General features: G+C 42.7%; 1 protein-coding gene across 1 annotated transcript in view; it reads left to right on the forward strand.

Annotated features, from left to right (window-relative positions):
• Window positions 1–6,075: 6,075 nt before the first annotated feature.
• LOC128704543 (uncharacterized) overlaps window positions 6,076–10,754 on the forward strand; it is a 15,318-nt gene continuing 10,639 nt past the window's right edge. Inside the window, exons 1-3 of the mRNA XM_070079820.1 lie at window positions 6,076–6,619; window positions 6,722–6,733; window position 10,754. The exon at window position 10,754 is cut by the window's right edge and continues 74 nt beyond it. Coding sequence (XP_069935921.1) covers window positions 6,076–6,619; window positions 6,722–6,733; window position 10,754 — 557 coding nt within the window. The remainder of the gene's footprint in view (window positions 6,620–6,721; window positions 6,734–10,753) is intronic.

Consider the following 10,754-nt stretch of genomic DNA (forward strand, 5'->3'; position numbering starts at 1 on the left):
AGTATAGGGTCACTGGAAGCTACTACCGTATCTTGTTGTTGTTGTTGAGGAGTATAGGGTCACTGGAAGCTACTACCGTATGTTGTTGTTGTTGAGGAGTATAGGGTCACTGGAAGCAAGTACCGTATCTTTTTGTTGTTGTTGTTGAGGAGTATAGGGTCACTGGAAGCAAGTACCGTATCTTGTTGTTGTTGAGGAGTATAGGGTCACTGGAAGCAAGTACCGTATCTTGTTGTTGTTGAGGAGTATAGGGTCACTGGAAGCAAGTACCGTATCTTGTTGTTGTTGTTGTTGAGGAGTATAGGGTCACTGGAAGCTACTACCGTATCTTGTTGTTGGGGAGTATAGGGTCACTGGAAGCTACTACCGTATCTTGTTGTTGTTGTTGAGTATAGGGTCACTGGAAGCTACTACCGTATGTTGTTGTTGGGGAGTATAGGGCCACTGGAAGCTAGTATCGTATCTTGTTGTTGTTGGAGAGTATAGGACCACTGGCAGCTAGTACCGTATCTTGTTCTTGTTGGGGAGTATAGGGTCACTGACAACTAGCACCTTATCTTGTTGTTGGGAAGTATAAGGCCACTGATAGCTAGTACCATATCTCATTGTTGTTGGAGAGTATAGGGCCACTGACAACCAGTACCGTATTTTATTGTTGTTGTTGGGGAGTATAGGGACACTGACAGCAAGTACCGTATCTCGTTGTTGTTGGTAAGTATAGGGTAACAGACAGCTAGTACCGTATAGAGCCCTCCTGTCCTGTGTGAGAAGAAGAGATACTGTTCACAGCTGGGCGATGAAAAAGGAAGAGAAATTTCCTTTGCAAATAGAAAGAGAAACAAAAATTTATGTTAGGTCAGATGTACCCCTAGTTCCTTTTTATTCTCCTTTCCCTACCGCTTCTCCAATCCTTTCTTTCTTTCTATGTTTTCCCTTCTTTTGCCTAAGTTTGTTCTGTCCTTCAGTTTTTTCCCACCCTGTATTTTTGGTCCTTCCCCTTATGGGACCTCAGCTCTCCTGCAGTGCTCCTTGTTCTTGTCCTTAGACTGTCCCTACTTCTACTATGACCACCTTTTCATTTCTACTACTATGACTACCATTTCATTTCTGCTACTACTACCATTACTATTGCTTCCCTTTACTTCCCTTCCTCTCTTGTGGCACTAAACTACTCTCCCTACTTTCTACTAGTAAGCAAGTTTATTCATGTGTACACAAAGTTACACAGATTATCATATATAGCAACATATGTGTAGAGAACCTAAGATAACCCAAAAAACTCAGAGTGACTTATTTCCATTGAGGTCCTTTACTACTACTACCATTACTTTTTCTCTCTTGGTCTCGTCCTGTCTCCCTCGCCTGTATATAAACTCTCTCATCGTAAGCTTCTTCCCTATTTGAGGTGCGACATAGGGACGGGAGGTGCCTTGTTGCCCATACTCGGTAGGTTCTTCTCAAATACAACCATTATCACCACATAACTGTGAAACCTATTATCAAAGTTACCAAAGAAACTTAGAATTATACAGATCAATTAATCTTTTGAATTTCTTTTTCCATGTGGATTATTATTGACCATTGACAAGTGTTCATTAAACAAGCTATTCGCACCAAACTAGTTTGCTTCGAGGCCTCATGAGAAGTAGGTCCTAATCTTGTATTTGTCCAACCTATTTTTAAAGCTCTTTAAGGTTTCTGCTTCTTAGACTATTAGGCAGATTATTCCACTCATCAACTACTCTATTCCCAAAACTACTGTGGGTTGTTTGTGTAATTTACACATGTGTTGCTCTGTAAGATAATTTTAACCATTAAAAAATCGTGTAAAATTGTTGATGAGTAAGACACATGTGCAACAGTTGGGTATCTTTGTTGAAACATTTTGCTTAGACAACTGTTGCATATGTGTCTTAACTCATCAACTTAGCTCTTATCCTATCTTAAAATTGTACCTAAATAAACTTTATTGTTGTAGGTTTATAAGGGCTGCGTCAGCTCACTAAGATGTAAACAAATACTGTTGTTGGTTTATAAGGGCTGCGTCAGCTCACTAAGATGTAAACAAATACTGTTGTTGGTTTACAAGGGCTGTGTCAGCTCACTAAGATGTAAACAAATACTGTTGTTGGTTTATAAGGGCTGTGTCAGCTCACTAAGATGTAAACAAATACTGTTGTTGGTTTATAAGGGCTGCGTCAGCTCACTAAGATGTAAACAAATACTGTTGTTGGTTTATAAGGGCTGCGTCAGCTCACTAAGATGTAAACAAACACTGTTGGTAAGTAAAATGACATCATACACACGCTGCAGGTTATTGTTGTATCTTTTTATTATGACCTATCGTATACTGTAGTCTATTTCGGGGACCGTAGTCAACAATTTCCAGTCCTAGACCATGCCTGGGTGTTTGATTAATCTGGCTGTTGGCGTTAGTTGCAAGCATTCTATCATATGGACAACAGCCCGTTTGATCAGGAACTGACTTAAGGTACTTATCAATTTCCCTCTTGTAGATAAGTTTGTTTTTTTTTAGATTTTTAACCTGGAGGATTATCCACCCGGATAACCCAAGTCAGAGCATCATTGAGGACTGTCTTATTTCCTTTGTGGTCCTTCAATCTTGTCCCCCAGGATGTCACTCACGCCAGTCAACTAACACCCAGGTACCTACTTACTGTTAGGTTAACGATGATAGCAGGCATAAGGTGACTAACACCCAGGTACCTACTTACTGCTAGGTGAACCGTGACAGCAGGTGTAAGGAAACATACCCAGTGTTTCTACCCGGCCGGTGTGTGTTGGTAATTCCTCTCAGGAATGAAAGAAGAGCGAGGATGGCAGGGAAGAAGAGGGAGGATGGCAGGGAAGAAGAGGGAGGATGGCAGGGAAGAAGAGGGAGGATGGCAGGGAAGAAGAGGGAGGATGGCAGGGAAGAAGAGGGAGGATGGCAGGGAAGAAGAGGGAGGATGGCAGGGAAGAAGAGGGAGGATGGCAGGGAAGAAGAGGGAGGATGGCAGGGAAGAAGAGGGAGGATGGCAGGGAAGAAGAGGGAGGATGGCAGGGAAGAAGAGGGAGGATGGCAGGGAAGAAGAGGGAGGATGGCAGGGAAGAAGAGCGAGGATGGCAAGGAAGAAGAGGAAGGATGGCAGGGAAGAAGAGGGAGGATGGCAGGGAAGAAGAGCGAGGATGGCAGGGAAGAAGAGCGAGGATGGCAGGGAAGAAGAGGAAGGATGGCAGGGAAGAAGAGGGAGGATGGCATGGAAGAAGAGGAAGGATGGCAGGGAAGAAGAGGGAGGATGGCAGGGAAGAAGAGCGAGGATGGCAAGGAAGAAGAGGAAGGATGGCAGGGAAGAAGAGGGAGGATGGCAGGGAAGAAGAGCGAGGATGGCAGGGAAGAAGAGGAAGGATGGCAGGGAAGAAGAGGGAGGATGGCAGGGAAGAAGAGCGAAGATAGCAGGGAAGAAGAGGAAGGATGGCAGGGAAGAAGAGGGAGGATGGCATGGAAGAAGAGGAAGGATGGCAGGGAAGAAGAGGGAGGATGACAGGGAAGAAGAGCGAGGATGGCAAGGAAGAAGAGGAAGGATGGCAGGGAAGAAGAGGGAGGATGGCAGGGAAGAAGAGCGAAAATGGCAGGGAAGAAGAGGAATGATGGCAGGGAAGAAGAGGGAGGATGACAGAGAAGAAGAGCGAGGATGGCAGGGAAGAAGAGGAAGGATGGCAGGGAAGAAGAGGGAGGATGACAGGGAAGAAGAGCGAAGATGGCAGGGAAGAAGAGGAAGGATGGCAGGGAAGAAGAGGGAGGATGACAGGGAAGAAGAGCGAGGATGGCAGGGAAGAGGATGGCAGGGAGGGATGAACCTCCCTACAGCTAGGTGCGTGCCTTGCGTATCAAAGAATCAAGTCTGTGGTTTACTCTGGGTATTCCTCTCCCTGGGTATCCCTCCCCCTGAGATTCATCCCCAGGGTAGACCACCACTCCCATGATACCAGCTACCCAACAGTGCCCAAGGCTGCTTGCAATACCAAAGGGCAGTGACCAAGCATCTTGTTAGTGAATACAGCAAGCACTGTACCTTGTTATCAAAAATTATAAGCGATTATTACTTTAGTAAGTTGTATAATTATCTATAACTGCCTTGAATAACAGAGAATAACATCTGGGCTTTATTTGGTCTGCTTGCGAGGTTAAAATTTAATTCTTATTAGAATTTTGCCCAGATAATTGTTATCCATCGAATAAGGTCTTTACTGTCGAAAAGCCTGTAGTTACGTATTATATTTCTTCTTTACTGCCATATTTGTTATATTGTTTGGAAGGAATGTTATTTTCATTTATGGATAACTAAGGTATAACTAATATGGAGACAGAAAGTCGGGGGACTAATTGATGTGTGTAGTGTTTCAAAATGATGGACTCGAGTTGAAGTCTTCTTGTAGGTGAAACTGGGTCCATCATTTTAAAACACCCATTTCGACCCCTTCTGGCATACCAGAAGGGTCGAAATTTACACATTAATTAATCTCCTGAGTTTGTGTCTGTGTGGATCACTGCTGATCATCCTGTGTTATCTTTCTGCTCTAGAACTGCAGATACATTCATAACTTTCAAAACTACAGTTAGAAAACATCTTCCTGATCCACCCCGACACCTAACTACATGATAACAACCTGGTGGTTCACAATTACACTCACTCACACACTGACTATAAACCCAGAAATACTAATCTTAATCTTAAAATAATGAATCCTAACTAGTCATAAGTTTGCCTATGATACTCCAATATAGACATCTCGTATTGTGCCAGAACAAAAGCATTCACATTGCTAAACTCACAAATTATGATGTAGTCACTTAGCCTTAATACCATAATCTGTAAGGATTTAATCATAAATAGCCTGAGCTTGCTACCATCTGCAGCTCATAAGACTGCCATCCCCACGAGCCCTTTTAGGGCGGGGTAGATGGTAAACCAGAGGCCTAGCTTCTCCCTACGAGCCCCGTGAGGGCGGGGGATGTGGCTAGGCCTGGGGACAGTTGGTCCCAAAAATGAGGGGGTACTTGTACCTCCTCCCATGGGAGACTTAAGTCTCGAGACACTCCCCAGATAGGGAGCCAAGGCCGGGTCACCACTACTTGGAAAAGACCCGGGCCGGGAGAATACCGGCGAATAAAAAAAAAAAAAAAGAAAGGATTTAATGTTAAGAATTAATCTAAGTCTGCCCGAAATGCCTAGCCATGCTAGGTGTCCCAGTGGCCCCCTCTGTAATTAGTATTTTATTACATGTAAACCACACAATAACCAAAACCTGTAAACCCCACACTGTAACCCTTATAGAGAATAAACTTGAATTCAGGGAAATTATATTAGAGAAAACGTAGTGTTGTACAGGGCTAACTCTCATATACATTCGTAATACAATATGAAACTGAAACAAAAAAGCCGTTTTCTCGATTTTTTTTTCAATACACGCTCGTTTTCGATGATTATCTCGTAGATAAGTTATTCATTTACATTTTAACACAGCAGCATTAATAATGCTAAGAATACAATGAGCTTCACAGACAATATACGTAAAGATAGTTACACAGATTACCATACATAGCAGCATATGTGTAGAGAACCTGGGATAACCCCAAAAAAAGTCAGTGACTTATTTCCACCTGGGTAATGTTAGTTATATTAGAGGCTATGTTAAAATATTTGTTAGGGTGGAGTTCTGTCATGGGTGTCAGTCTGTCAGCGAAAGGTGTCGTCGTTGTAGAGATGCTGGTAGTATCTTCCGCGGGTTTCAACGCTAGAGTTTGAGGACACTGAAGACTCTATTATATGAGTCTGACAGGTAGAGGACACTAAGGACTAACCAACCCATATCACGGGTGGGGTTTGAACCCGTGGTATGGTTTGTTTGCAATCGTGTCATTACGATTTCCTGAGACACTAAATACTGTCTTACATGAAGCTAACAGTTAAAGGACACTAAGAATTCTCTTGCATGAGTCTGACAGCTAAAGGACACTAAGGACTGTCTTACATAAGTCTAATAGTCAGAGAACACTCAGAACTCTCTTGCATGAGTCTAACAGTCAGAGAACACTCAGAACTCTCTTACATGAGTCTAACAGTCAGAGAACACTCAGAACTCTCTTACATGAGTCTAACAGTCAGAGAACACTCAGAACTCTCTTACATGAGTCTAACAGTCAGAGAACACTCAGAACTCTCTTATATGAGTCTAACAGTCAGAGAACACCCAGAACTCTCTTACATGAGTCTAACAGTCAGAGAACACTCAGAACTCTCTTATATGAGTCTAACAGTCAGAGAACACTCAGAACTCTCTTACATGAGTCTAACAGTCAGAGAACACTCAGAACTCTCTTACATGAGTCTAACAGTCAGAGAACACTCAGAACTCTCTTACATGAGTCTAACAGTCAGAGAACACCCAGAACTCTCTTACATGAGTCTAACAGTCAGAGAACACCCAGAACTCTCTTACATTAAGTCAAACTCCACAACTAAATCCACCATATTCCTCTCTCAGCATTCACCCAGAAATCAACAGTCACACAATACTGCCGGAGGATTTTTAAACTGGGTAGTCCACAGAACAAGTTGGATTCAGCATAAGGTATGAAGGCTCGATCCTCTGTATTCTAACAATATTAACCAACATTTATAAGATTCTAATTCTGTATTGTTCTGTTTCTTTACAGAAATTGTGCAAGGTGAGGGGGCGCTTCCTAACACTGTCGAAGGTGGCATCCACTAGCGTCTGGCTCAGTAGCGTCTGGCTCACTAGCGTCTGGCTCAGTAGCGTCTGGCTCACTAGCGTCTGGCTCAGTAGCGTCTGGCTCACTAGCGTCTGGCTCACTAGTGTCTGGCTCACTAGTGTCTGGCTCAGTAGTGTCTGGCTCACTAGTGTCTGGCTCACTAGTGTCTGGCTCACTAATGCCTGGAGTACTAACGCCTGGAAAATTAACGCCTGACAAACTAGCACGCGGCCCACTAATGCCTGACAAACCAGCGCCTGGCTTCCGTAGCTGATGTATACTAGAGAACAGCACCTTCACCACTCATCCACACCACTCTACACTCACCCACACCACTCTACACTCACCCACACCACTCTACACTCATCCACACCACTCTACACTCACCTACACCACTCTACACTCACCTACACCACTCTACACTCGCACCACACCACTCTACACTCACCTACACCACTCTACACTCACCCACACCACTCTACACTCGCACCACACCACTCTACACTCGCACCACACCACTCTACACTCGCACCACACTCATCCCACAGACTCTCAATTAATATCATGACTGACAGGCTCCTATATAATAATTATATCTTTAAAGAATATACTAGCATATATGACTAGCAGCAAGATATATATATAGAGAGAGCCTCTTATGAAGCTGGGAAGGTTTAGCACTAAAGCTCTACGATGTAATAGAGCTGGAACAGAGCACATTAAAGGCTCTGCAGGTTGGTGTATGTCAGTAGTGTGTTTTGTCCAGTGTTTTGGTTGGGTCAAGGAAGGAGTCCTCAAGGGGCATTCATTGATGCCCTTGAGGAGAGCTCTTGATGCAAGGGACTGGATCTTCTCTCCCATTATTACTATATTACAAAGCTGAGCGCTAAACCCACAAGGGTCATATAAGTGATCTTCCTTTAAGTGGGTAGACTATCACTACCTCCTACGACAGGTGTTATATGGTTCCTGTGGGTTTAACTCTCCATATTTTGTGATAATGAGGCAGTGAATACTCTTGCATCTTTGAGTAGATTCAGTTACAGTGGTTCTACCCAATATTATATCGTAAATATCACCAGATTATACTATAACCTGACAATTGGAACATAAACACAATCTCTGACACCTCTATTGTGAATATTGTATTTATTGTATATTTTGGTTAGGATATTGTGTGTATTTCAGGTACCGGTGTACTGGTAGTTAGAGTTGGTTCAACCCTTTATTGACTTGCCAGCTTCTCGCTGATCATGTGACCTGACCTGACCTCTGATCACTGTGGGAGACTAGAGTCAGTTGGTTGACCCACTGGCTACCAAGCGGTTCACTCTCTGGCATCCCCTTACATGGGAACACTCTTCAGGTGTTAATGGTCTCAATGTCATCCCTACCATTGAGAATTACCTGCAACTTATTGATGGATATATTGCGTTATATCTGGCAAAGACATATTTATGGTGTACAACCCTATTAGGTTTTGCCATCTGTATTACGGGAATTTATAAATTCCCGGTGGATTATTTTGATAGGGATAATTTTTATATACTTATCAATACATATGTCCAATGTGAATTAAACTCCTATTTAACTCGCTTTCACAAGAGTATGAAATCATATTGATTATAATTAAGAACATAAGAATGTAGGAACACTGCAGAAGGCCTACTGGCCCATACGAGGCAGGTCCTTATCAAAACGATCTCTACCTAAAGCCACCCAAGAAATAACTCCCGTACCCCTTGACACCAATCAAACCCAGCCCCTCCCACTCATATATTTGTCCAGTCTCTTCTTAAAGCTACACAAGGTCCTAGCCTCTATCACTCCACTGGGAAGACTGTTCCACGCATCTACAACTCTGTTAGAAAACCAGTACTTACCTATGTCCTTTCTAAATCTAAATTTATCCAACTTATATCCATTATTTCTGGTTCTGTTAGGTAAGACACATATGTCTAAAGTTAAAATCCCCTACTATGACTACGTTACTGTGTCCAGAAGCCCTAACAATTTCGTCCCAAAGAAGTCTCCCTCTATCGTGATCCAAGCCTGGAGGTCGGTATATTACACCTAGAATTAGTTTTTCTTGACCCTCCACGAACTCTACCCAAACAGACTCTGTTACTGCTCCATCTATTTTTATACCTGTTTTTATGCAACAATTAATATTTTCTCGAACATACAATGCAACTCCTCCCCCCTTCCCATTACATCTATCCACATTGAATAACTTAAATCCCTGAATATTACACTCAGCAGTCATATCCCGACTCTTTAAATCATACCACGTTTCAGTTAATGCAATGATATCAAAGTTCCCAGCACATGCTACCAAACGTAGTTCATTAATTTTATTTCTTGCACTTCGACTGTTAGCATAAAATACCATCATATGTTTTTTCTTCTGCACATTTTTCCTATTCATCTTTGTTTTTACACAATTTCTGAAATTATCATTACCCAGAGTTACTCCATGACAGTTACTATTAAGATTCTTAATATCAGAGCATAAGTCAATATATCCATATTCATTATTAATCATTTCTAAACCCATACCTCTAACTAATCCTAGTTTAAAGTCCTAACAACCCCCTCAACTGAGTTAGCAAGAAAACCCACACCTGCCCTGGATAAGTGAACCCCATCCCTGGCATACATGTCATTTCGGCCATAGAAGTTGTCCCAGTTGTCAATGAATGGTACTGCATTATCCTTACAGTGTTTATCCAGCCAACAATTAATACCAATTGCTCTGGACAACCATTCATTACCAACATCTCTTCTTGGCAAAATGCCACATATAACAGGGCGCCCCCCCTTCTTCCTAATCATGTCTATAGCTGTCCTGAACTTTCTAACTAAATCCTCACTTCTACGCTTGCCTACATCATTGCCTCCAGCACTGAGGCAAATAATAGGATTGATCCCATTACCGTTCATGATGTTGTCAAGCCGGCTAACAATGTCCTCCATCCCAGCCCCAGGAAAGCAAACCCTCTGTCTCCTACTCCTGTCCTTCAAGCAGAATGCCCTATCCATGTATCTAACCTGGCTATCCCCAACAACAACAATATTCTTACCTTCCTTGTTGTCGTTCGTCGTGACGATCCCAGTAGTAGACTCACATTCGTCGGGTAGCACCGAGAATGCGTTGGAGGTTTCCACGGGAGTTTCCACAGCAGTTTCTTTCTTCTTCATCGTTTCTGGCTTTCCATTCGTCTTCTTGATCGTCAACTTCGTCGTCCCCTGCTGTCCAACCACTGACCACGATCCCTTCTTGACCTGAGGACTCGAAACAGGAGGACTACTACGAATCCTCTTGTTTTCCTCGGTCAATCGCCGTATCTCCATCTTCGCTGCCCTCAATGATGCCTGGTAGCTAAAGCTCTCGCTTCACACGGCGAGGGTCCGGGTTCGATTCCCGCCGAGGATAGAAACATTGGGCGTGTTTCCTTACACCACTTGTCTATGATCCCCATCAGTAAAATAGGTACCTGGGTGTTAGTGGACTGGTGTGGGTCGCATCCTGGGACAAAACTGACCTAATATGGGAGAAAAGCTCTGCATATCAAGGGGCTTTCTGCACAGTAGTGTCACTGGTGTGAGCTATGGTCTGTATAAGTTGTATCATGTACTGGTAGGAATATAGATTATTATTATTATTATTATTATTATTATTATTATTATTATTATTATTATTATTATTATTATTATTATTATTTAGTACCTGAGCAACCTTCACGTTTTAATTATTTAATTATTATAACCTAACTTTCTATAATTTAGAATTAGCTTCAAAATTAAGTAGTGTGGCTAGTGCAGACTCGGTACTCTGTTCTCTAGAAGAAATGTCAGATATTTAACAAGCTTACGAGAATAGTTCTTGAGGGGTACTTACCGACCTTGTACTTGCAGATGGGGAGTGTCCTGCCTGCAGTTCTAGAGGGGTACTTACCGACCTTGTACTTGCAGA

The sequence above is a fragment of the Cherax quadricarinatus genome, unplaced genomic scaffold (assembly GCF_038502225.1).
Source record: "Cherax quadricarinatus isolate ZL_2023a unplaced genomic scaffold, ASM3850222v1 Contig23, whole genome shotgun sequence".
NCBI classification, from domain to species: domain Eukaryota; kingdom Metazoa; phylum Arthropoda; class Malacostraca; order Decapoda; family Parastacidae; genus Cherax; species Cherax quadricarinatus.